The sequence below is a fragment of the Salvia splendens genome, chromosome 2 (assembly GCF_004379255.2).
Source record: "Salvia splendens isolate huo1 chromosome 2, SspV2, whole genome shotgun sequence".
NCBI lineage: Eukaryota > Viridiplantae > Streptophyta > Magnoliopsida > Lamiales > Lamiaceae > Salvia > Salvia splendens.
The window spans coordinates 39693657-39720230 of record NC_056033.1 but is presented as its reverse complement, the minus strand read 5'-3'; the positions used below and the strand labels follow the sequence as shown (position 1 = coordinate 39720230).

General features: G+C 36.7%; 4 protein-coding genes across 5 annotated transcripts; 2 read left to right on the top strand and 2 right to left on the bottom strand.

The window, feature by feature from the left end:
• The first annotated feature begins 3181 nt into the window (after positions 1 to 3181).
• Positions 3182 to 7784, top strand: LOC121792786 (inositol-tetrakisphosphate 1-kinase 3-like). Of its 2 annotated transcripts, none has more exons than XR_006048944.1 (10): positions 3182 to 3890; positions 5048 to 5129; positions 5245 to 5277; positions 5830 to 5950; positions 6109 to 6201; positions 6444 to 6551; positions 6640 to 6816; positions 6968 to 7060; positions 7138 to 7222; positions 7343 to 7784. XR_006048944.1 is itself a non-coding variant. In XM_042190874.1 (10 exons), the coding sequence occupies exons 1-10, from the start codon at positions 3664 to 3666 to the stop codon at positions 7411 to 7413; spliced, it is 1053 nt and encodes a 350-aa protein (XP_042046808.1). In that variant the 5' UTR covers positions 3186 to 3663; the 3' UTR covers positions 7414 to 7784. The 2 variants fall into 2 exon arrangements, 1 of the variants encoding a protein (XP_042046808.1); XM_042190874.1 differs by having other exon boundaries at positions 3186 to 3890; positions 6968 to 7023.
• Positions 7785 to 14527: 6743 nt separating this feature from the next.
• LOC121792784 (phosphoenolpyruvate carboxykinase (ATP) 1-like) lies at positions 14528 to 18958 on the top strand. The gene is made up of 12 exons (XM_042190872.1): positions 14528 to 14790; positions 15142 to 15344; positions 15633 to 15786; positions 15892 to 15976; positions 16509 to 16609; positions 16691 to 16989; positions 17178 to 17351; positions 17440 to 17505; positions 17593 to 17771; positions 17845 to 18014; positions 18184 to 18352; positions 18419 to 18958. Exons 1-12 carry the CDS (start codon positions 14549 to 14551, stop codon positions 18560 to 18562), a joined length of 1986 nt encoding a protein of 661 aa, XP_042046806.1. The 5' UTR covers positions 14528 to 14548; the 3' UTR covers positions 18563 to 18958.
• Positions 18959 to 19035: 77 nt separating this feature from the next.
• LOC121792785 (ubiquitin-fold modifier-conjugating enzyme 1) lies at positions 19036 to 21188 on the bottom strand. Its single transcript, XM_042190873.1, has 3 exons — positions 20766 to 21188; positions 20606 to 20667; positions 19036 to 19424 (listed from the first exon to the last, which is right to left on the bottom strand). Exons 1-3 carry the CDS (start codon positions 21096 to 21098, stop codon positions 19277 to 19279), a joined length of 543 nt encoding a protein of 180 aa, XP_042046807.1. The 5' UTR covers positions 21099 to 21188; the 3' UTR covers positions 19036 to 19276.
• Positions 21189 to 21532: 344 nt separating this feature from the next.
• Positions 21533 to 26231, bottom strand: LOC121792783 (probable beta-1,4-xylosyltransferase IRX9H). Its single transcript, XM_042190871.1, has 4 exons — positions 25145 to 26231; positions 23049 to 23298; positions 22732 to 22949; positions 21533 to 22045 (listed from the first exon to the last, which is right to left on the bottom strand). The coding sequence occupies exons 1-3, from the start codon at positions 25969 to 25971 to the stop codon at positions 22779 to 22781; spliced, it is 1248 nt and encodes a 415-aa protein (XP_042046805.1). The 5' UTR covers positions 25972 to 26231; the 3' UTR covers positions 21533 to 22045; positions 22732 to 22778.
• Positions 26232 to 26574: the final 343 nt, after the last annotated feature.

Sequence of the window (26574 nt, the reverse complement as noted above, 5' to 3'; positions counted from 1 at the left end):
TACAATATGTACCCGTGGCAGCAGATGATGCCTGGGATGGCACCCGGGGGGAGTATGCCGGGGGTGGGGTCCCGGGATGCAGATGATGCCGGGAGGGGTACCGGCGACGCAGGGGACGCTGGGGGGGGAACGTCTATCGCCCCAATTTTGATTTTTCGACTGATTCTTCGCACACATCGACCCCAACGGAGGCGCAGTTCACGCAATATGAGACTTTCTCCTTAGATGAGTTGGGGTTTGATCTTCTCGGTGTTCCGGAAACTCCCGTTCAAACGGGGGGAGTAGGGCGGGGTCGGGGCTCCGCAAAGAAGAAGGGCAAGGGGAAGGACAAGAGGGTCGGCCAGTCGTCGCAGCCGGTTGAGGACGACCCCTCGGTACGGAGGAAGTGGACAGACGCGGAGAACGTCGCGCTTTCCAAGGCGTGGGTGAGTGTCTGTGATGATCCTCTGGCTTCGAACAATCAGAGGATCGTCAACATGTGGACCAAAATTGCTGCAGCCTACATGAGATTTTGCCCGGAGGGGAGGCCGCGCACTGGGGAGGAGTGCCGGAAGGGGTGGGACCGAATCAGGGCTGGGGTCTCGCGATTTTCGGGCTTGTACGCCAACGCCCTCCGCATGCAGAGCAGTGGCCAAACGGAGGATGACTGTAGGAGGATTGCGGAGAAAGCCTTCCCCCAGCCCGGGTTGTATAAGGAGTTCACCTACTGGAACTGCTACGAGGTGCTGATGGACTCCGAGAAGTTCCAGGCAGGTGTCGACGCTGGCTGGCCGAAGAAGCAACGACTGAACTATACCGGTGATTACAGCGGCAGCAGCGGCGGTTCCCACGACCTCCCCGAGGATGCTCAGGAGCTCCCGTCCCCTCCATCGTTCGCTCGCCGAACTCGCCCGGTTGGTCAAAGGCGGGCGCAACGGGAGGCGAGGGGGGCGCCGGGGGGTCCCAGGGGTACAGTCGACATCCCCCCTTGGCCAAGACGTTAGCCGAATGGCGGACGGCGACGGACCCCGAGGAGAAGAGTTTTCTTCACGCAATGCTCGTGAGCATGCGTGACGATATGAAGACCGGTGGGGCACCGGGGGGTTCCGGCGGATACGGAGTCGGCGGCGACAGTGACGGTGGCGAGGGGGACGACGGAGACGAGGAGTGAGGCGGATGTCGTGTTTTTTTAATAATGTATTTTTTTAAATTAATGTATTTTTTTTAAATTAATATATTTTTTTATTGTACTTTTTTTTAATTTAAATAATATTATTGAATTTTCTCGTATCCGTGTCGTACATTTAATTCCGTATTTTGTGTGATTGTCAATTATTTGTTTTATATAATTAGGGGTGATGTGGCTAGGCTATTGCTGAGCTATTTGCTTGTCCTGATGATGTGGCAGGAGGATTTTTAGTGCTGATGATGTGGTAGGAGGAGTTTGTGGCTGGGCTATGGCTGGGCGTCATGAAAATATTAGAAACAACAAAAAAATAGTTGAATTGATATTAACTTATAGTTGATGGACCTTAAAAGATATTATAAAATGTTACAAACCAAATTTGCTCATTTAGGATAGTTGAGGTACTAAAAAAGATATCCCCTCTAACAACAAATATGATTAACATTAATGAATTAAATTGTGACTGAAAACAAAATGAAATTGGTCTGTGTGTTCTGGGTCACAAGTTAATTTGATAACTTTTTTAGGTTGACCCCTCAATTTGAAATGTGTCATCACTGAAATTCGAAAATACTCTCATTCTTGAACATAATTATTGCTCCATAAACCGTTATACGGTTTATACTTTATACCCCTCAAAATTAAGTTTCATAATATATTGTCTAGGTCAAAGGTTCATGTCAAGCAATGGTTGTACAAGTACCCATAGAAAAAAGAGATTCATTAGTTGTTTATTAGAATTTCCAACTAATTTGAGATCAATCAATTGCAATTCTTTCCACATTATCAAATTAGGTCAAACTTACCCAATAGTAGTTCTATAAAAATTTTGGCAGAAGACATAGAGATTATTAATTACAGATTTTCATAAATTATCTAAAATGAAGAGATCCTTATCATACATTTTACATCTTGGTAATCTATTATGGAATCTAATTGGTAATCTATTATGGAATCAATTAGACATGCTGTATTTATACTCCCTTCGTTCCAAGTTAGTGATGCATTTATTTTGGATGCATAATTCAAGAAATTGATTCTTAAAAGTTAAATGAAAAAAATAAAGTAAGATAAAAAATAAATGATATTTTAGCCTATTTATAAAATTATGGGACAACTAAAATCTGATTAAAGTTTATAGATTTTCAGGTAATATAATCTGAAGAATAAGGCAAGTGTTTTCCACGTAAAGCTCTTAGAGCACCCGCATCGCGTCTCGATGCGGGCTCTATCTCGTCTCGGAGAGACGAGACCCCATCGAGACAGCGATGCGGGCTCCCTTCTCGTCCCCAGCCCGTCCCTTGTCTCGCCGCGGAGAGGAATCTCGCGCTCCAGCTCGCCACGCGTGTTGGGCACGTGGCGAGCTCTGGTTCGTCCGTGATGCCCACTCGCCAGCCCGCGAGTAGGCGTAGTTTATATCCGTTTTAAATGTTTTTTTGTTTGTTTTTTTAAAATTAAGGAAAAATTCAAAAATTTTAAAAAAAATCCCAAAAAAATATACTAGCCGTTTATAGCTTTTATAGCCGTTTTTTTTAATTTTTAATTTTTTTTTGTATTTTTTTAAGCCCCCAATCACTTCTATAAATATCTAATGGAGCATATTTGAGCAAATTTTGGCAATCGGTAGACGCACATGATCGTCATTAGACAACTCTTTCTTCTGCTTCTTTGAGTTTTGAGATTTTGAATTTAGAAAGAGTGAGCAGAATTTTTTTTTATTTTTTTAGGGTTTTAATTATGTGTTTTTTTGTTTTTTTTTAGAATTTAAGTTGTAATTTTATTTTATTTAATGAAGTGTGTTTTTATTAATTGAATTTGTTGAAAATAAAAATAAAAAATGAAATTGAATGAATATTTAAAGAATATGATGATTAAGAGATGTAGGGATGCCGGTATGTCTTTTTCTCAAAAATAAGGTGAAATGTATAATGGGCTCACGAATGGTGAGACGGTTAAAAGATAGGGACGTGGATGGATTAAGCGGCCACCTCCTCCCTCTCTCTCTTCCCCAACAGAAACAATAAAACAACATATGTATATAGTAGATACAATATACGTATCGATACACACACATGTTTTCGTATATTTATATGTATATATATGTAGGTGTTCGTCTTCATCGCTCCACACGTTGCATTTCAGCTTCTACACTACATGTCTACATAGCTTTCGCTCTACACCTCTCTCACTCACTCACTCTCCACAAACACGCCGTCTCTCCCTCTCTCTCTACGCTACCCGTTTCTTGCCTAAATCTCCGCTCTCTCGCTCCAATTCCATCCCCATATTTCCACCCTTCACAAAATCTGACACTTGCTGCATTCGGAGAGAGCCTCATTAACAAATAAATCAACGTGCACGAGGCGAATTTAACCAATCGAAATTATTTTTTTTATTATTGGCTTTGTTGGAAGAAGGGGATTGAATCTCGGCGTCTGTGTTTGAATAGTATTCGTATCTACCTGTATATATCTATATTTAGGTAATCGGCGTTGGAGATGAGGATGGGTGGTGAAATCGAAGCCTACTGTAAAGAACAAAACGATGAGAAAAAGATTGTAGAAGACAGGGAGGTGGAGGACGAGAAAATGGTGGCGAAGATGAGATATTCCGCGGCTGCGATCGGTGGAGGCTTTTCTCCGCCGCAGGCTGTCGTCGTCGGCTACGCCCTTACTTCGAAGAAGACTAAGAGCTTTCTTCAACCCAAGCTCGAAGGATTAGCGAGGTAATTTCACGTTCCTATTTATATGTATGTTCAATTATGATTTTAACGTTCGATTTCTTAGTGAATATACAGAAAATGAGGATATTTCTTTGTAATTTCTGTTCAGGGGAATGATTTGGTATAACTCTGTTTTTTTATTTTTTTTTCTTTTACCTTTTTGTATCTGATTGATGCATTAGCTATTGGAATGCTGAAACTGCTTGTATTGCATTGATTCGAATTAAAACGCAGCCAATTTGAATTTTAAAATCTTAAAATTTGATCATGGAGAAATTTTTATATCATCTATTGTAGCTGTTCATAACTGTGTGTTTGCTTTTCTACTCATGTGTTTTGCTGGTATCTTCTGTGGAAACTATTTTTGGGGGGAAATTGTGTTTATGTGAAATTTACGGTGGAATCTAATCTGGTTATGGATAAAAGGAATATTATTTGCGAAGATATTCTTAATGAAGTCAAATCTTCATGAAGATTTTTTTGTGGTGTGTTTTCAATTGGTGCTTACATCTAGGATATTATTGAAGCAATTATTATATGATCATATGTCACTTTCACCTGTTTTCGTACTCTTCCATTTTCTAGGACTCTGTTGCTGAGTTGTCCTCTTTTGCCTGTCTTGGAGGGAATGGACGTTTGATTTAATATGAATGAATTTATTCAGCTTTCAGTGACAGATATTTTCACTTTCTTTACCTCTTGATGTCTTAAAATGTGTTCATTTTGTCTTCTGTGCTTATTAACATAAGTGGATGGTTAAATTATGTTGGCAAGCTCCATTTACATTTTAATGCTATTATCTACTGTCATAATCTACTCCCTCTTGACATTTAAACTTCTCTTGGTTTATGCTAGATCCAGATCTCTCCATCTAATTGATGAGTATTTTTGCTCCCATCTCATTTTTTTTCTCGAAAGAAAATTGGAAGTATTCAGCAATAGTACCTTTCTGAACCCCAAAATAGTTTATGGTTTGAGATTCAATGTTGAGTGCCTGTCCTCTATTTTCTTAGTGGATGAGAAAGAAACCACGCTTTTATGCTTTTAGTAGAGAACCAATGATTTCAATGATAATAAATCCTCTCATGAGATATATATCTAATAATTACGCAGTACTTTCACCGCTATTAGCTAACTGAATATGGTTGTCGGAAATGCAGGAACAAAGGAATTCTATTTGTGGCTATTGACCTCAGTAAACCACTTTCAGATCAGGGTCCCTTTGACATTGTGTTACATAAGGTGAGGTTTTTGTGTACCTTCTCGACCCTACTTGATTGATACTCTCTTATTCATTATCTTGGAAAGTAAGATATATGGTTAATCTTAACGCTGATCATCTTTTGTTGTCATGCAGTTATCTGGAAAAGAATGGCGATGCATACTTGAGGTTTGTCGCATCTTTCAGAGTCTCAGTCATGTTAATGAAATTACTTGCAAGATTTTAAGATTAGAACCAATTAGGCTACTTAGGGAAATGCAGTATTCATGTTGGTGACATGGATGGACATGCATTTTCTTTGACTGGTGGGCATCCATCAGTCCTCCACTCAACCCCATATTCCTACTACGTTGTAGGCTATATTCATTTAATTTTGTAGTTTGGGCTTTGGACCGAGGATACACCTCTCTGAGTGGTTGGCAATAGAAGTTATCATTGCTTGATGTGGTGTATTGTCATGAACTCATAGGCTTCCTTGTTACAAGAATGCCAGATTGCTGCATGCTTTTCCATGGAGGTGTTATTACTAAAAAATATCAATCAATATCGTTTGGACTTCTATATTACTGCTTGAGTTGTGTTTATGTATGATTATTCGATAAGTAGCTATCGCTTTACACCCCGAGGGTGTGTATATTTAACAGAGGGGCTCATACCTGTGGATTTGAAGACAATTTTTCAGGGTCATTTATCATTCTTCCCTTTTCACTTTTTTTGCAGGATTATCGTATAACACATCCCAACGTCACAGTTCTTGATCCTCCTGATGCCATACAGCATGTGTACAGCCGTCAGTCTATGCTCGAAGTAGTTGCCGAGCTGAATCTGACAGACCCGTATGGTAATCTTTTATTGGCATGCTGTGTTTACTTAAGACTATGCATTCATTTTTAAGCTCTTTTCTTTCCTTGGTTGAAGAATTATTAAGGATATCACAAATAGAGCAATAGTTCAGCTTTTGCAAAATCACTGATCTCCCATGTCATTTTGTCTTTACAGGAAAAGTGGGCGTACCTGAACAGTTGGTTATCAAGAAAGATTCATCATCTATTCCGGATTCTGTGAATATGGCTGGATTGCGGCTACCGCTGGGTATGTCCCTTTGACATGCTTAAAGTTCCCTATCAATCAGCAATTTTGGGTGTAGTTGTTATCTTCTGGGACTATCACAGCTTATAAACCAACACACCCGACACGAGAGAAAATTTTGAACTGGTTATGGATGCTCTGACCAGTACTACTACTTTGTATAAACGATGTTGTGATAATGAAAGATATTTGTGCTTTGGCTATTACTTGGATAATGTAGTAATCAAATTGTATATATATTTTAGTGGCAAAGCCGTTATTTGCAAAGTCACATGAGCTGTCTCTGGCATATGATGAGTTGTCCCTCCATAAGCTTGAGCCCCCACTTGTTCTGCAAGAATTTATTAATCATGGTATGAAATCATAGTTCATCTGGTTTCTGTTACCTATTCATGGAGGAATGTGTTAACTTCCTGTGAATATTTTCCTTTTGTAATTCAGGGGGCGTACTCTTCAAAGTTTATATTGTTGGAGAAGCAATAAAGGTACTCAGACGTTTCTCGTTGCCAGATGTCAGTAAGTGTGAGCTGAAATCGAGTGCAGGTGTTTATCGTTTCCCTCGAGTATCTTGTGCTGCTGCATCTGCTGATGAAGCAGACTTGGATCCTCATGTTGCTGGTAGGTAGACTTGCAATCTGTGAAACAATCCATTTGTCTTCTGTTTCCATCTTCGAATATTTGATGTTTTTTTTTGTTACTATCTTCTGCCTGTGCTAAATTTATGAAAATGTATATACCAAAGGGACTAAAAAGCACTATATTTCTGCAGAGCTCCCTCCAAGACCGTTACTTGAAAGACTGGCTAAAGAACTACGACACCGGCTGGTAGTCTTGTTGCCCATTTTGTTCTTGAATCCGTTACGCAAGTATCTTTTGATTTTTGTTCTTCACTCTTACTTGCCACTTTCTTGAGTTCTAATCCTTGTGCCCCCGAAACAGGGTCTCCGGTTGTTTAATTTGGATATGATTCGTGAGCATGGAACTCGAGACCGTTACTACATAATAGACATTAACTATTTTCCAGGTATATAACACCCCAGTCAATGTATCTTCTTTCCACTGGATAGATAAGAAGAAGTGTGTCTTCAGAAACGTAAAAGACGCACACTTAACACAATTTGTAAATGCTTGTTGCATCTGGCAGGATACGGGAAGATGCCCGAATATGAGCATATTTTTACAGATTTCCTTTTGAGCCTGGTTCAAAGCAAATGAAAAGTGTTAAAGCCCGAGAAGAGACTTCTGAAAGATGTATAAACGATGCTCGTGCTGCACAAGACCCAAAGCAAAACCATATTAATGGTGTCATTTGAAGTGCAAAGAATATTGAAAATCTGTTCCCTTCCTGGCTGATCCTAGGCGAAGGTTGTCGCTTCAAGGGCAATCGTCTCGTTGGTGGACGGAAGCCTTGCCCAATTTCTCTTCCACATTGTATGTTTTGTGATGGGGTGGTAGGTGGTGATTGTGGGTCTTGATGCTTAGATCAAGTAGCCAATCCCATCTCCTTTGTAAATCCTTCTTTTAAACAAGCATCATGTAAAGTCTCTTTATAGGTAATTTAGCTTTTCATCGTCTCATTTCTTTTACTACTCTTGAGCTGAAACTATGTCTCACAATAAAATTTCAATGTAAAAGTGAATTGTTTATGCACGCACGCAATTAAGAATTTAGTGTCCTATTTAATCTTTAATTTGAAGAGGTGAGGATAAAATAGTCTAATCCGAACACTACATTCATTTTATATTCCATTTGTCCTTAAAAATAAACTAGTTTTATCATTTTGAGTCATCCCTCAAAATTAGAACAAGTCTAAATATAGAAAGTTTTAAATAAATAATAATACTCCCTCCGTCCCTCAAGAATATGCACTCTTTCATTTTTAGTCCGTCCCACAAGAATATGCACTTTCTAATTTTGAAAAGTTTTTTCTCTTTAATAAGATGAGACCCATTCTCCACTAACAATACTTTATTTACTGTTTCTATCTACATCTCTCTTACTTCACCAATTTTATATTAAAACTCGTGCTGACCCCAAAGTGCATATTCTTTGGGAACGGAGGGAGTACTGCACATCTTTTATAACATGTACTCCACAATCCACTATCACTCCTTCCACTACCTTTTGCTCTCTCAATCTCCTACTTTTTTTAATCTCTATTGTACTTTATCAATTGCATATCAAAACATATTAAATAACATATTTATATAGAGTAGTGATATAGGGCAAGTGTCTATTAAAGGCATAACTAGATAATAAATCTTAGCCAGATGATCAAGAAATCAAGCGCTGATATTAACCCATGTGACTTTCGAAATTGAAGGAGAAATCAATTCACTATATTAAAAGTTTACTTCACTCTAAGAAGACGGGGTATAATGGACATTTCACAAATAAAATTAGGGTTAACCTTTGAATTACTCTCTGATTTGCTTAATTCATCTCCTGCCATCACTCCTCTTCTCTTCTTCTCGAAATTTCAAATTTCTCACTCCGTCGCGCAGTCACCGCCAGTCACTGTCGCCTCATTCTGTTGTCGTCAACATCCAGTTCTTTCATTCCGACTATCTCATTCCATCATCGAACAAATGGATTCAAATCAGAAAATTTTTTCAAAATGTAAGTTGTTCTACTGATTTCTTCAACTAATTTAGATTTCTCATTCCGTCGTCAAACTCATTTTTGATTAACATTTCTTCAACTAATTTAGATTTGAACAATTAATTAGGTTTAGAATCAATAGTCAATTAGGCTTAGAATCAAGTTGACATTAAGATTGTAATGCACTAAATTTGCGATTGCAACACGACTTAAAAAATGCTGCAAATTACTACTGTTAATTACATCTCATTTTGTTAGGTTTTGATCAACTATATAAAAATGCAACCAAGGCTCCGACTGTGAGTCATTCCTAGTGCTCTGTTTTATCATTTCAGTGAATTGTATTGTGCTTAGAGTGAAGTATTAAATGCTTAGAGTGAAGTATTTATGATGCATGTTAGTGCTCTATTTTATCCTTTCAGTGATGTAAAATATGTTTAGAGTGAAGTATTTTAATGCCTACAGTGAAGTATTTATGATGCAAGTTTTATATTGCTCTGTTTTTTTTTCTTTTTGCCTCAGATTAGCATATTATATTGTATCATGAAGTGTATTGTGCTCGGACTGAAGTATTTAATACTCAGAGTGAAGTGTTTATAATGCATGCCTTATAGTGCTTTATTTTATAATTTTAGTGAATTAAAATATGTTTAGAGTGAAGTATTTAATGCTCAGAGTGAAGTATTTATGATGCATGATAGTGCTCTATTTTATCCTTTCAGTGATGTAAAATATGTTCAGAGTGAAATATTTTAATGCCTAGAGTGAAGTATTTACGATGCATGCTTTATATTGCTCTGTTTTTTTTTCTTTTTGCCTCAGATTAACATATTATATTGTTCTGTTTTATCATTTGATGAAGTGTATTGTGCTCGGAGTGAAGTATTTAATGCTCCGATTGAAGTGTTTATAATGCATGCCTTATAGTGTTTTATTTTATAATTTTAGTGAAGTAAAATATGTTTAGAGTGAAGTATTTAATGCTCAGAGTGAAGTATTTATGATGCATGTTAGTGCTCTATTTTACAAAATATGTTCAGAGTGAAGTATTTTAATGCCTAGAGTGAAGTATTTACGATGCATGCTTTATATTGCTCTGTTTTTTTTTCTTTTTGCCTCAGATTAGCATATTATATTGTTATGTTTTATCATTTTATGAAGTGTATTGTCACACCTCAACCCCTCTGATGTATACTCTTTTAATAAATAAACCACTTATCATAAAAGCAATCAATACACGTGTCTAATTCATAGAACACCCATATAATATAAGTTCAAACCAACACTTATCCGATACATATTTCAAAATATCCTGTAAAGTAGTGGAACCCTCTCACCACTCTATATACTATACATTTATCTACATGCGAAATGATGAGGAAGAGAAGGTTGCCAATATGCGGCTGCCAATATGCGTCAGCCGCAGAACCTGATAACACGTGGAGTGACTATGACCCATGTCAGTCAAAACTTTACTGTTATCTTATTCCTGAAAAATTTAGTGGTTTATATGAGCCACAACTCAGTATATATAAATTTTCACATTTAATCTTACATGATACAAATATCAAGCACATTCTCTTATCAATACATATAATCAGAAACAATATATAACATAATTTAAAAACAAACCATTTCATATTCATACGCATATGCCACTCTATTCAGTTTATTATTCTGTAACAGTCAAGCCTGGTATCTGCCCGGGATTCCTCTATGATTGACCCGTAGGTCCCATTATGATTTGACCCGAAGGTCCCATTGTGTTTGACCCGAAGGTCCCTCTATAATTGGACTCATAGGTCCCTCTGTAATTTGACCCGAAGGTCCCTGTGTAATTTGACCCGTAGGTCCCTCTGTAATTTCAGATCCAGGGCAAGACCGTCACAGATCTTCTTTAGTCCAATGACTCACATAATCGGTATCATAAATATATCCTTTGCACCAATAACATATCCATATCATACTCCATCAAATTATCAAATATATCTATACAAACACGTCCGTTTCACCAAACAAATATTCATATCATATTCGACCATCAAAATCAAATAACATATAATCATATGGGATCACATCATATAATCAAATCATTCATTTTGTTTAACACCTAGCAAGGAAGCAAATAAAACATGTAAAAATTAAAAGTGTGATTTATACACACCTGCTTATGATAGACAAACTTACTGAACTCCTGATCATGTCTCCAGATTTATAACCCTCGATCCTATGAATTATTAATGCAAGATTTAACCAGAAAAGAAAAATAATTTATATAACTAATATATATTGTATGAAATAATACATATAACTGAAACAAAAGTGTGGGTTGTGTGAATTTGAGCTTTAATAAACTTCTCGCATACTTGTCGAAAGCTTCTTCTTTCCCTTTTTTTTTCGTGTTCCTCTAAATTCTCTCCCTCTTTCTATGAATTCATCACCTATATACTACACACGTCAAATGCATGAGACTGATATGGCCAGCTCCTCCTCTTATTTTCTTTACACGTGTCCTACTTATAGCCATATACATGTAACTATTTCAAAATAAACAAGTTACATATATCTAAATACATTAACAATTAAAATATTGAATAAAAGTTCTTATACAAACACATTCACGTATATATATAATATAGTTTTATTAGTTAACTATTAAATCAGTATATAGTACAGATACTTAGTTTAATTATCCAAAACATAGTTTTAATATAATACCATATTTTATAGCAATCCATTTATATATCTATAATTCCAATGAATATAAATGCTAATATGTAAAATAAAGCATGTTTTGGGTCATGGATGTCACATGTATTGTGCTCGGAGTGAAGTATTTAATGCTCAAAGTGAAGTGTTTATAATGCATGCCTTATAGTGCTTTATTTTATAATTTTAGTGAAATAAAATATGTTTAGAGTGAAGTATGTAATGCTCAGAGTGAATATTTATGATGCATGCCTGCTCTAATTTATCACTAGAGTGAGGTAAAATGTGCTCAGAGTGAAGTATTCCGCATACCACCTTTATATTGCTCTATTTATGATGCATTCCTCATATTGCTCTATTTTATCATTTCAGTGAATTAAAATATGTTCTGAGTGATCTATTAAATGCTTAGAGTGAAGTATTTATCCTTTACAGTGAAATCAAAGCATGGTAGTGAAGTATATGATGCATGCCTTGTTTTATTTTCTTTTATCATTTCAGTGAAGTAAAATGTGCTTGGAGTGATCTATTAAATACTTAGAGTGAAATATTTATGATGAATGATGGTGCTTTTATTGATGTTTGATTTTTCAGTGGATAAAACATTGGCAGCAATTAAAGCAGCTGCTACCGAAAGGAGGTCGAAGAATTGGAGGATAGACCTCGACAACAAGATACTGAAAGGAGGTCGAAGAATATGTAGACCTCAAAAATAAAATCCAGAGAGTAAGTTATTTAATTAATTAATATCTTAGTGAACTATATTATGTATATAATGAATCATTCATGTATATATATAATATTTACATCGTCTAGTTGGAAAAAATTTTAACTTTATTTTTTGTTATGAAAATAGTGAAGATGAAATTTTCGGTACATTATAGAATTATCTAGATTTGTATAGAGAAAAATATATTAAAATAGAATAGAAAATTCTAGATTTGAGTATGTAGTCTATGGGGAGCACTTCAAAAATAACTCAATTTAAATTTATAACATATATCTAACGTACTGACATGTGGCACATATGATGCAAAATAACATTATAATGCAAAAAATGTTTGTAGACTTTGTAGATTGATTTTCACAAATTGCATTATACACTCTCAATTTTGAATTACATACAGTTATTTTTGAATTATAAACATTATACACATATTGCATTATACATTCTCAATTTTGCATTACAGACAGTTATTTTTGCATTATAAACATATGTTGTCTATAATGCAAAATATATATAGACAGATTGCATTATAGACGGTTTTTGTTCCATTATTTAAGTCAATGTCTATAATGCAAAATAAACAGTTTATAATGCAACCTGGGTAAATTTATTATAGTGTTCATTAATGTTTATTTGCATTATAGCATTATTATTTTGCATCATACATGTCACATGGTAGCACATAGTTGGAAGTATGTTATGACACTAAAGGTGGATGGACACTAGTGCTCCCCTATTGTCTATGTACTCCCTCCGTCCCACGTTACTTGAGGCATTTCTTTTCGGCACGAGATTTAAGAAAGTTGTGTTTAGTGAGTTAAATAAAGTAGATGAGAGAATAAAGAAAAATAAAGTAGATGAGAGAATAAAGTAAAAGAAAGAATAAAGTATGTGAGAATAGTTGTTTTGTTTTTAGTCAAAAAAGAAAATGACTCAAGCAACTTAAGACAACCCAAAAAGGAATACGACTCAAGTAACTTGGGACGGAGGGAGTATATGTATGCTGTAATATTTTTATAATTGAGACGAAAGTAAATGCAAACGTTCTAATTTGGTCCAAATGATCACACGGGTTAGATACAGTGAAGAGTTGAGACAATAAAAAAATCACTTTTTTTTAATTTGTAAATTATTTTGAAAATTTTCAGAAACCATCGACTAAATCTTTCAAAAATAAAAAATTTAAAGGGGATGAGATTCTGAAAATTCATAAGATAAAACAATAATGACAATCACTGGTTGAAGGTAAAAGACAATTAAATAATCAGTTGCAGATCTAACATAAGCCAAGTCCCTGCTCGAGCGAGGGTTTGGTCGATGTCAGACCACTAGTAGCCTTGAAGGAGGGAGGCTGCTGACGAGGAAGAAGATTCGAATTCTAATTAAGTGTCGGAGAAAGATTGAGAGTACTATTTCTGTATTCATCCACTCAATGACTTGACCTGATAACACCTATTAAATAATTATTTTAAAGTATGTTAATTTATATCGTCATAAAATAAACTCCATTGATACTATATTAAGATATAAAAAGTTTTTTTCCTTTTATCTAATAAAATAAAATTGCTATCAATTTTTTATATTGGTAAAACATCTAATATTAAAAATTATAGTAAAACAAATTACTAGTTTTTATTTAAGTTTAAAATCACTTAAATTAAAATTGAATTGATCTTTTGAATTTAAATTTATAATTGAATTAGTCATTTCATATATTTGAAATCAAAATTAATATCAACCATATGAATCAATATATCACTATAACACTCAATATGTAATGTCAAAAATAATTTAAATTCACATGTATATGTCATTCAAAGTTTTGAGTTATTTCACATGGAAGGGAAATTATTACACTCTTCATGATTTTTCTAATCAATTTTTAAAGTTGCAAGATGAACCATAATCATAATTTGACCATAAATTGTTATATTTCCGACAATTTGCCTTCCATTTTATAATTGTTTTTTAGGAGCAGTTATACGAAATAGGGCACACTGGCACAGCGCACACACTAATTTTTTTTCGTTTTCCATTTTTAGTTGATAGTTTATCGATGGGGGTTGATTTATTCTTACATAATTGAAATTGACTCCACAATTAATTTTAATCTATAATTAATTTGATAACAAATTGGACGCGGTCATGCTCAAACAGCATCTGCAAAACTATAAAGAGTGAAAATCTCACATACCAACCAACTTTGACTCAATTGTTTTTTCATATTATAAAAATGTGGCTTTACATCTCAAAAATCATTTGCATGCTTTTCACTCAAAAACCACTCTTCAACCTTCAATTTCCTTCGAATCAATGGCGACCAATGGCGGTAAAGGCAACGGCAACGGCAACGGCAACACCTTGCCGAAGATCCAGACGAAGAAGAGCGACGAGATCTGCCACGACGACAGCGCGCCACCAGTGAAGGCTTGTACGCTCGATGAATTGCATTCGCTTCAGAAGAAGAAGTCGTCCGTCCCCACCACCCCCAACGCCTCTGCCGCCGCCGCTTTCTCTGACGACGACCGCCAAAAACAGCAGCTGCAGTCGATCAGGTGCGCGATCCAATTTTATTAGTCTTGAAAATCCAATTCTTATTCCACGTCGACTTCATAATATTCTGTCTTATCTATATATTTTTGGATAACATCTCCAGTATCCATTTCTACAAATAGTAGTTTTATTTTTGTGTGTTTGTGATTTGTTTATTATTATGTGATTTATTTGGGGATGGTTTATCAAATTTTTATAGTTGAAATATCTCATTCTTATTAATATTTATGTCTCATCCAAATATTTTTGGATAACCACTCTTTTGAAAGAGTGAGTGGCTGATTTCTACACGAATAGTAGTTTTTTTTGTGTGTTTATGATCAGTTTATTATAATGTGATTTATAAATTGAAGCGCGTCGTTGGCGTCGCTGACGCGGGAGACTGGTCCGAAGGTGGTGAAGGGAGACCCGTCGGCGACGAAGAAGGCGGAGACGCAGCAGGCGGCGGCGGCGCATCCGAAGCACCACAGCCACCACAACGTGGTCCCCACAAACTTGAACATTAGCGACAGCGCTCTCAAGTCCACTCACATCCTATACAATCTCTCCCCTGCCGGTAATTTAACTAATTATTCCTCTAAATTAGATTAACAAAACCTATAATTAAATTTGGAGATGATCAAACAAATTCATAATTAATCATACTGATTTAGCTTAGATTATTTTTATCAATCCATCTTATGTAGCATAATAATAAAGATGAGAATTGGCAAGCACCGGTCTTGGAAATTGATTCGAAGACTAAACCTTGATAGAATAAATTAACCAAAGTAAATCAATCGATCCTTTTTGCAATTATTTGACAAATAACTCAAAACTAACCAACATATATATGATTAATTAGAACTTTATGAGCAAGCTATAAAGTTTGAAAAGGGATCTTTCATCACATCGAGTGGAGCTTTGGCGACTTTGTCGGGAGCCAAGACTGGACGTTCACCAAGAGATAAACGTATTGTGAAAGATGAAACTACGGTTCAAGATCTTTGGTGGGGAAAGTAAGTCTTTTATTTTATTATTGATTATATATTTCGAAACAAATGGTTTTTTCTAGGTTTAATTTATAGTAGTATATATTATTGGCAAATCATTTTATGTTATAGGGGTTCTCCCAATATTGAGATGGATGAGCACAGTTTCTTGGTTAATAGAGAAAGAGCTGTGGATTACTTATGCTCTTTGGAAAAGGTATAATAAACTCATATTTGAATTACTAGGGAGTATTTTATATCTCACGCAAGAGGAATGATATGCTACATACTTTATGTGAGCTCTTTACATGAGCACCACTCTCATTTGAAGCACGTTTAACGTTGTTTAATTTTTAATTATACATTTTTAAAAATTTTAATTTCACAAAATTCATAAAAACCAAAGCTTAATTTGTTATTATATAAATTTATTTGAAATTATAGAGTTAATCGAGCTTTGATTTTTATGAATTTTGTGAAATTAAAAATTTCAATAATATTTTTTAATGTATTAGAATTAAACTAAATATATAAATTGAAATGAACAACACGCGAGTGGTGCTCACATAAATAAGTCAAATGTGATGAAAAAATAAATCACATTTGACTAAAAAGATTAAATTTTATGAATTGAAAAAGTACACACCTCTCTTGATCTCATATCATGATATTACACCTTATATAAGAAGTTGATATGGTCCATATGGATCATGGATGTATTGAAGAAGTAATTTTGAATATTTGGTGAGGTGTTCGTGAACGATCAATTCCTGAACTGGGATCCAAAAAATCGCATCAAAGTCCGAATCGTCTCAGCAAGAGCCTATCACTCTCTCTTCATGCACAACATGTAACCAAATCACAACTCACTTCAAACTTTTACCAAACCAACAAAATTCACTTACTTGCCTTGTGATAAAAAAAACCTCAGGTGCATCCGGCCGACTCCTGATGAGCTAGACGCCTTCGGGACCCCCGACTTCACCATCTACAACGCGGGCCAGTTCCCGTGCAACCGCTACACGCATTACATGACTTCATCGACCAGCATCGACATCAATCTGTCTAGAACGGAGATGGTGATCCTTGGCACTCAGTATGCAGGGGAGATGAAGAAAGGGCTCTTTAGTCTTATGCATTATCTGATGCCGAAGCGCGGTATCCTATCCCTGCATTCGGGCTGTAACATGGGGAAAGACGGAGACGTAGCACTGTTCTTCGGGTTATCAGGTACAGTACGTGCATTATTGGGTTAATTTGAATGACAAATCACCATGTTTTATAAAATTTCAATTGTCCATCTGAACAAATTTATATCAGGGTTAGTTTTTGATAAAAATCACGAAAGAATATGTTTTGTCCTGCACCATGTGTATATCTACCAATCATCTGATTGTGTGTATGTTTTCTTGTTTTAGGGACTGGGAAGACGACTCTGTCCACGGATCACAACAGGTTCTTGATAGGAGACGACGAGCATTGCTGGAGCGAGGATGGTGTGTCGAACATTGAGGGTGGTTGCTATGCAAAGTGCATTGACTTGTCCAGAGAGAAAGAGCCTGATATTTGGAATGCAATCAAGTTTGGCACAGGTCAGTTTGTCTATAACAAACAGAAAAGTTGGTTGTTTTAAAGTTTTATTTGAGATGTTGAAGTAGATTTCTTGATGGTGTTATGCAGTGCTGGAGAATGTTGTGTTTGAGGAGCACACTAGAGAGGTTGACTATTCAGATAAATCTGTTACAGGTAAATACTCATGTAGATGGTGATTATGATATATTGATATACATGGATGTATTCAAATCATAACTACTAAATTTTATTGCATTGCAGAAAACACAAGAGCAGCATACCCCATAGAATACATACCTAATGCCATGATCCCTTGTGTCGGGCCTCACCCGAAGAACGTGATTCTTTTGGCGTGCGACGCGTTTGGTGTGCTCCCACCGGTGAGCAGGCTGAGCATGTCGCAGACGATGTATCACTTCATCAGTGGGTATACGGCTCTGGTGAGTTTGGCATTACATTTTTCAGATCAATGTATAAAAGGGTGGTAGTATGAATTTGGGGTTGATAATGCAGGTGGCTGGAACAGAGGATGGTATAAAGGAGCCTACAGCTACATTCTCAGCATGCTTCGGTGCAGCGTTCATCATGCTTCACCCGACCAAGTATGCGGCAATGTTGGCCGAGAAGATGAAGAAGCACGGGGCGACTGGCTGGCTTGTCAACACTGGGTGGTCGGGCGGAAGGTATGAGTGTTCTGAAATCATCTTTAGCCTTTACTAAACCTACGCAAACGAAGATTAATTACTAAATGAAATTATTTTCAATGTGTATATACCTAATCGACTATAAGAAAATAGTCTCAGTAAGGCTTCTATTGATAATGATGCATGACAGTTAGAACTTCACGTGCAGCTATGGGTCAGGAAGCCGGATCAAGCTGGCTTACACGAGGGAGATGATTAACAGCATACACTCGGGTGCCCTCCTGAGAGCAAACTACACGAAGACGGATGTTTTCGGGTTTGAAATCCCAGCTCAGGTTGAGGGAGTGCCTTCGGAAATCCTTGATCCAGTTAACACGGTATGTCGTTGAGAGAGAGAGAGAGAGAGGTAAGTTGTGATGAGATTAATGTGCGCGGTTTTGCAGTGGAGTGATAAGAAGGCATACAAGGAGACATTGCTCAAGTTGGGAGGTCTATTCAAGAAGAATTTTGAAGGGTTTGTGAATTACAAGATTGGAGCAGACAGCAAACTGACTGAGGAGATTTTGGCAGCTGGACCTAATTTCTAACAAGAGTAGTGTTTACTCACTACAAGATTTGCACAAGCACCATTTTTGGTAGTACTAGGGTGTAGTAAGCTTTTAATAAAAGTTCATCCATTTTATTAGACTTTTCTTTCTTTTATGCAAGTTTGGATTGATTAGTGTATTTTTCCTTCTTACAAAAAAGCTCCCAAATGGTGGAGATGTTTACAAAAACTATAGCACAGTTATTTAGAATATGTATCCATTTATGTGATTTTAATTTGCTGATAAAGCAACAAAATGATGCAATGAAACATAAACCTTTAAAATGGGAAAATTATTATAAAAGACATGACATTTGGTCAAATTATGGATTGTCTCAAAGAAACCATTAAGCTTGAAAATGACCATTTTTTTGGTCATTTCCAAGAAATCAGGAACATGTGCTACAAATTAGCAGTTTTAGGGTCATTTCCAATAATAAGATCCATAATCATGCAATCACACGACTCTCAACAAAGCAATAAATACCAGAAAAATGGATTGAAGATTCAGTAACATGTATTACAAATTATTAGATTTTGTGTAGAGTTTAAACTCAGCATGGAATAAGTAACAAAGAGACAAGTAAAAAACATCCATGTGAAGAGGTTTTGTTTTCATATCCCGGACAAAGATAAGACTCTCTATGATTTGAATTCTCATAAAGTTATGTTCCTACTAGGCTGTATAATTCGTTAACGATTGATTAGTTAGCACTCAAACAGCCTTTACATCAGAGGACTCACTGGATGCGGCCGTATCATCTTTGTGCTTGACCATTCCAGAATCAACAAGAATAGGAATCTCTGCAGCAAGCCATGGTGCAAGGCCCAAGCAAAGTGCATGTGCTATGCCAAACCTCGGACTGGGAAATTCGAACAAAAAACAAAATGGAGTCAGAATAAACCACTCACAGTCTGTACAAATTGAACTGATCAAGACAAATATTGAAGTATGTCTTCCGTTGGAAAGTGAAATACAAAGAACTAACGGCAAAGAAACTACCAGCAAAAGTTTCAGTCTAGTGGTTCAAAAATATTTTCTGCAGAAAACTAAGGTTTATCGATGATTGAGCTTGTGGGTCAGTATAATGGGCATTCAGTAGGCAGAAACCAATGTTCAACAAACAAGAGTTATCAGAATTGAGATTGGGGGTTGGATTTAGCATTGGATGATTCCTTTGCGTAAAAGAGACTGACATAAAAGCTAGTTGGTGATTAAATTGTGAAACATACGAATAACATTGTGGATAAAAAATTGCAATGATATCATTGCTAATGACTTGGCTAATTGGCTTTCCATATATCAATAGAGTTGGAACTTTGTACACCTTTTCACTAGCATACCACCATAATACCAGAGCTGAATGGATATCCAACAACTAAATCCGTATCTATCCCCATAATCATCTTAGTAACACCTTTAATCCTCTCCCCTTAACCATCTAATATGCTTCAGTCCTCCAGAAAGTTATAACCATCGTTAGGAGCCTTAACATATGAGGCATCACAGCATCAATGGGAAAAAGCTTTACAATAAGCATCAAACTGGAAATTTCACAGTTCGTTTATAATCAGAAATCTATGATGATAATACATATCCGCATCTAGCTAGTGGTTACCAACACATACCACATTCAATGCACTCCCAATCAAGTTTCACATAATTTCCATAAAAAAACATGTTTCATAGACCAAACAAGACCTTGCAAACAGTATCAATAGTTATCTCACTCGGAGAGGTTAGAACACATTTAAAGCACTCCTAATAAGTTTTCCATAATTTCCATTAAAAACAGTGTTGTAGACCAAACAAGACCTTGCAAACAGTATCAAAAGTTATCTGACTCATTACAATTCGCAAGAAAACTCAAACTAAACCACATTTGAAGCACTCCCAATCAAGTTTTCCATAATTTCCATTAAAAACATGTTTTGTAGACCAAACAAGACCATGCAAACAGCATAACAGTTATCTCACTCATCACCATTCACAAAAACTCAGAATAAAACAAGAAATTCAATTCAAACAAAATTGAAAATTTACCAATTTTTAGCCCACAGAGGCTTGAAATGCACTGTCAGGCATATCTTCCCTCCTCTATACATCTACACAACGCACACAACAACAAAATCAACAAATCACAAAAAAATAGGAAGAGAGAGAAACACACACACACACTAAACAAAGCCATAAAAAACGAAACCTTTTGGGTTTTGCCGTCGAGTTGAGGCAATTCAAGTTCAGGGGCGGTGGCGGGATAAGTAACGGGTATATCGAATTGCAAATCGAACTCGTATTTGAGCAAATTGTGGATGTACCAGCACTTGCCGGTCCAGCGGGTGCCCTCCGGGTTGGCGGCGGAGATCCTGAACCAGTCGTTGTCCTTGGATTTGTTCATGGCGGTGTAGGCGATCAGGGCCTTGTACTCCTCCTTCAGCCGCTGCGTCCACGCGGCGCCGTCGCGCGGACCGGCCTTCACCGACAGCAGTGGGATCTGCGTCAGCGTCGATTTCGTTGTCGGATCCCAAGTCTCCATGATTTCCGACGAATGAATTGATTCAAGTGTTGGGGAGTTGGCTACCTCTGCGTCAGTTTTACGAACTCTCCAACTCACCGATTAATTTATTCCATTTATCTTTTATGTATATTCATTCCCTCGATCCTTATTGCTAAAATTAACTTTAATTTTAATTTAATTTAAAATAGACTAATTTTATTTCTTGTTTAGATAAATCTTAATTACTTAACAACTCTCAATTAACTTTTTTTCGGTCTCTTTATGCATATTTTATTAATTATATATTATAATTTTATAACTGTAAAAATGTCTACTTCCTTCTTCCCAATATAATTAAAGTGTATCAATTGAGCACCAATATGAAGGATAACTAATTAGTGAGGTAAATAGATAGGATAGAGAAAGAAAGAAATAAGATAAAAATCAAGTAGATAAGTAAATAGGAGAGGAGATTACAGAAAAAAGAAATATGAAATACATTGATGGTATGGAGAGTAACAAGTAATTTCATCATATGGTAAATGGCTTTCTTCTACTATCATTTTGAAGGTAAACTCAAGTCTTTTCGTATAAATAAAATGACAATTCCTCTATGAGTATGACTGGTATTAAAACACCATAAAAAGGGCTACAGACAATATGGACAAAGAAACTGTCACCTCATGTGAGGCTATCCCTATATTACCGCAATCACCAACTCCTATTTCACACACTCACAACACCGTAGGGACGTGCATCCTCCCCCCGACAGGCCCTCTTAATACGTATACAAGCTATACCACAAAACTGAGTGTTGTTTCAGCAGAGAGTTCTCATTTTCTCAAAGGTAAGAAAAAAATTATAAATGGAAGTATGGGCTGTTGCAGTTCCCTTTACGAGTCTCCTTCTCCTTCTCCTTCTTTAAAATGGGGACGTGCCGAATTGATTTGGCTTCAAGTCAGCTATCACCTCCAACAGATATGCACCTGCAACAGTATAAAACTAATGTTAGCAAGCAGACGACTATAGGATGATTGATGTTACTGGTTCGGAAGGATTTCCATAACTCAATAATTATGTTACTGAAATAGAAAGAAACGAGGTACCGGTGAGAACATTGGCATACTTTGTATTAGTAAAGCATACACACTTTATAACCAAAACAATAGTGTACTTCATATTCATTAAGGTTTTAAAAATTTTGTTGGTAGTTACATAGTTTCATAGTAATCGTAATATTATCTTAGTATTGCTGTACAATTATGATTTTTCATTACGAATAAATACTCATAAACTGCACATTAAAAATCTACGTGCAATGCAGTACCTTTAGCTAGTATCCATAAGATATCTGAGAGATTGGTTCATGTTATTAGTTTTCCCCGAGCCAAAACCACCCACTAATACTAGGGCAACTTTTCCTAGGTTCTTGAAGGTGGGAGACAGCGATTGCATACAAATATTAATAATCAATTTGAACAGCACAGAGTAGTAGTATCAGTTAGCAGCTTAGGCACCTGCATGGCCAGACTTTTTGGGCAAAGATCCAAGTACATTTACCATTTCTAGGATTTATAGATTAATTCATGGATAAAAAATAAACAAGCTTGGGAATCAAGTACATCTCATAGTCATGGATCAAAACCAAATAAGCTTAGGACATAAAGCATACCTCACAGACCAAACATGAGACGTGTGATCCCATTGGAACAAATTATATCACTTGGAAGGAATAACTACATCAAGATTCTTCGGCAGTACCCAGCCCTTAGGATAAGCAAGTCCATGCGCTTCTAGATGAAGGTGCCAATTCATTATCCTGTTACAACCTAGAGGAATACCTTCCATCTGACTCTCGTCTTCCACAATCTGTTCTATGAAAGTTGTCTCCTGGGAAGAAGTAAAAATTTTTCCAAATAGAATTTGAATTATGTTTGAGCTGGATATGATTAAAAAAATGACAGCACATATGAATGAAATGATACGCACTTGGAAACCCTCTTTTACTGTGTCTAACTGCCTGATAGGACCTGAAGTTGGTTGATGCCATCTCTTGGGATCCCACAATATGCTACTATTGAAGGCAAAACCAGACATATCCACATGGAATCTACGGAGTCTTTTACTCTTCTCATTTGTGTGCCATCCTATTACTTGACTTCCATTGCACACAGGGCCTTCCAGTATTGCTTTATTTTTGCTTTGAGCCAGCATGCCAACGGGCCAAGTGCCAAAACGACTGAATAGAACCAAGACAACAGATGGTCAGTAAGAATTGAAGAGAAAGCATTCTCATGCTATAACCGAGAGATCGAGTGATATATAGTGAGATTCAAAGCTTGGTCATGGTCAGACAATAAAATCTAACACCAAAGCCTTGAACTATCAAGTTTTCCATGGTCAGCCAAAAAGACTCAGAAATCCACACACACCCACACACACACAAAGCAAAATAAAACAATAGGCAATATGCCTTCAATTCCAAAGGGAAACTTTCTGTTCTTAGCTCAAATTATCTGTTTGTAAGTCTTGTTTAACAATCTTTTTACATTTCCAAACAATCAAGAAACAAATACATCTCTGTTCATGCGGATACCAAACACATTATGAGATGTCAAAACAACCCCATCATTTGATGGGAAACTATCACAAAACAAATACTTATTGTTTTTTATACATATCGGAACTTTTCTATTAAACACACTTCAGCCTTGGTGATACAGACAATGATTATGAAACTAGAAACGAAGGCAAAGGGGACTAACAGCTAGGAAACAAGTTCATACTTCACACACTTTGGAAGGGCATGTTTCACATTTGAGCCTTACCCACGATTGCTTCAAGCTTATTTGCTTCCAAATGGAATGGGACAAGGCTATCTAAGCTATGATACACCATAAAGTGGCAATATTGATAAGCCGAGTTAACCAATCCTCCATTACTCAGTAAGAAAAACATGCATAACCATTTCCAGGCAAGAGAATTAGACTGTCAATACGTATATAATAACTAACGTAATAAGTGATTGCAGAAGAGAAATCAATCACCTTAGGATGAATATATTCATCTGCCAAATAAATATAGGTAAACTACAACAATATATTTGGGTACCAAAACATATATTTGGTCACTCACAAATAGAAGAGCTTCTGTAGTAGTAACTATATTCTCCAATTTCAGTTTATCCCAGTCCCTAAGCTTAACCTCATTGCTTATATACGAGGAGAGTGACATAGTCTTACTTATTTCCCATTAAGGCAATAACTGCAAAGTCAGGGAAAGACATGACTATGAAGATGAAAAAGATGAAAAGTAAATGGTTTCCCCATTCCAAATTTCAGCATAAAAACGAATTTAATATTTAAAGTGACTGCTTATGCCGCAATCCAAAGTTTCTGAGATCCATAAGTTATCAAAATGAAAATGAAAATGAAAATTGGTTTAAAACCATCTAACCTAACTGTTCCAAAGCAAACGTACAGTTCTATAGACAGAAGTCATTGATTAGATTTTATAGTAGATTTTAACTAAAATTACACAAATCCAAGAAATGAACCACATTCATTTAACTAAAACTTATAATCAGAAAGTGATCAGCCCAAACACATGGGTCATGGAACAGCATAAAAGGAACTTCAACCGACATATTTAGTTGCAGTTCACAACTAGACCCTACACATTCAAACTCACATTAACAGGGCCAAGGATCATAACAAACAGAATACGGCGCTTTATATATTTATATATAATGCCTAGAAAGCATAGAATACTATCAGAATGCAAAACAAAGGTCAGAACAATGAGTAATTTACACAGCAAAGAAGACTACATTATGTAATAGCCTAATCGTCCTAAAGCATCCACACCATTGACTTGTAACAAAAGAATTTTCTCAGATAGCTGAACTATAAATCAAACTTTAGACTCTTCTTGTACATTTTTATCAGTATAAAAGTGTGTGGATATTAACCTCATAGTCATATTCCTATACTATGATTACCTATAGTGGTAAGAACTGGTATTTTCAGGTAAGATCATATAATTGTTAAAAGCAGGTAAAAATGCAGCTTCTAATAATATCCAACCTGATTTCTCTCATGCTCTCAAATAGCTCAAGCGAGTAAATATTATCATCATCAGCAAAATACACCAGCCCGTCGAGCCTATGCCTCTCTATATGTTCAAGTGCAGTATTCCGCTGGTGCACACCCCTATCCTTTACATCTGTATTATTTTTCACACAAACCAAATGTCTATACATAATTCCCATATTTCTCAACATCTCGGAAGTCTCCACAGATGCCTCGTTCATCTCTACAACAATCCACAGAACTGGCGGTTTGACCAGTCTCAAGAGCTGCCCTAACCTATTCAGATAGTATGCCTGAATAGCCCTGCTATAAGTTGGACTCACGACAATTAATTGTTTGCCTGACACAAAATCCAAAACCTTCTTCATATCAGTTTTATCAATCTTCTCAACCACTCCTAATTCAACAGCACCGACCAACAAATCATTCTCCTTTAACTTCTCAATAGAAGCTAAATCGCCCGCGCTCTTCTGAACACTCACCACCTCCGGCTTCATTTCGAACGAGAAATCGCTCTTCCTCAAATCCCCTTGCCGTAATTCACTAAAATCGCTATTGAACGGCGCCATACCGAGCAACAACCCTAAGAAGAAACACATGAAGCACCGGAGAAGCGATTTATTCCAGGAAAACTGAAAATTCTTCCGAGTCTGGTGCTTCCGGAAGAAGACTCCGGCAACAAATCTACGAACTGGAGAGAAAGTCGTTTTTCCTTGCGGAAACTGCTTCTGCGACGGTGATTGCGGCGAAAATGGAGTATTGGCTCCGTTCTGGTGCGATCGATCGTTGTACGGCGATAAAGTTCTCCGAATCGAAGCCATTTATCCCGTCCAAATCGCATCCAGAACAGCGCAGGAATAGGAGTTGAAATGCAATGAGAAAGTAGTGGTGGATCAAATGCAGCTTAATAACACTTCCTTAGCTGGAATTGGAAACCCTAAGACGCAACCGAGCTGAAATGGAAAGAAAAATAGAGGGAAATTAACAGCTTTAATTGAAGTTAGAGAGAGAAACTTGATTTTCAGGGGACAATATTTTGCGTGTAGGCAACAGAGGAATGGAGCGAGACGAAAAATATGATAAATGAATGCTGCTGCAGTTTCTGCTTTCAAAAACATGCACGGCTCAGAGCATCCGCAAAGGCGCCTGTCGACGCGGAATTCTCACGGACGTCCAGGAATTCCGTGGCGGACGTCCGCTATTGTACATGCCCGCCACAGATACGGAATTCACCTGAGGACGTCGCAGGTCCGCGGCGTTAAGCGGAATTCCGCTGGGAATTTCGCGGGGACGTCCGCCATTGAGTCGACTCCTGCGGAATTCCGCTTTATTTCGTTTTTTTTGTAATGTCTATATATACCGCTCGTTGAACTTCATTTCATTTCGCCCCACGTTCGACTCCAGAATGATATTATTGAAGAAGT

Excerpts from the sequence above, each read along its gene's own strand:
- LOC121792786 (XM_042190874.1), top strand. The coding sequence starts at position 3,664 with ATGAGGATGGGTGGTGAAATCGAAGCCTACTGTAAAGAACAAAACGAT. Across the intron at positions 5,278-5,829 it reads AATGGCGATGCATACTTGAG|GATTATCGTATAACACATCC; the intron begins GTTTGTCGCATC and ends CTTTTTTTGCAG. Across the intron at positions 5,951-6,108 it reads GAATCTGACAGACCCGTATG|GAAAAGTGGGCGTACCTGAA; the intron begins GTAATCTTTTAT and ends TTGTCTTTACAG.
- LOC121792784 (XM_042190872.1), top strand. The coding sequence starts at position 14,549 with ATGGCGACCAATGGCGGTAAAGGCAACGGCAACGGCAACGGCAACACC. Across the intron at positions 17,506-17,592 it reads TTCAGATAAATCTGTTACAG|AAAACACAAGAGCAGCATAC; the intron begins GTAAATACTCAT and ends ATTGCATTGCAG. Across the intron at positions 18,353-18,418 it reads TCCTTGATCCAGTTAACACG|TGGAGTGATAAGAAGGCATA; the intron begins GTATGTCGTTGA and ends GCGGTTTTGCAG.
- LOC121792785 (XM_042190873.1), bottom strand. The coding sequence starts at position 21,098 with ATGGAGACTTGGGATCCGACAACGAAATCGACGCTGACGCAGATCCCA. Across the intron at positions 20,668-20,765 it reads TCGACGGCAAAACCCAAAAG|ATGTATAGAGGAGGGAAGAT; the intron begins GTTTCGTTTTTT and ends TGCGTTGTGTAG. Across the intron at positions 19,425-20,605 it reads CCTCTGTGGGCTAAAAATTG|TCCGAGGTTTGGCATAGCAC; the intron begins GTAAATTTTCAA and ends CGAATTTCCCAG.
- LOC121792783 (XM_042190871.1), bottom strand. The coding sequence starts at position 25,971 with ATGGCTTCGATTCGGAGAACTTTATCGCCGTACAACGATCGATCGCAC. Across the intron at positions 23,299-25,144 it reads GAGAGCATGAGAGAAATCAG|TCGTTTTGGCACTTGGCCCG; the intron begins GTTGGATATTAT and ends GGTTCTATTCAG. Across the intron at positions 22,950-23,048 it reads CAGTAAAAGAGGGTTTCCAA|GAGACAACTTTCATAGAACA; the intron begins GTGCGTATCATT and ends ACTTCTTCCCAG.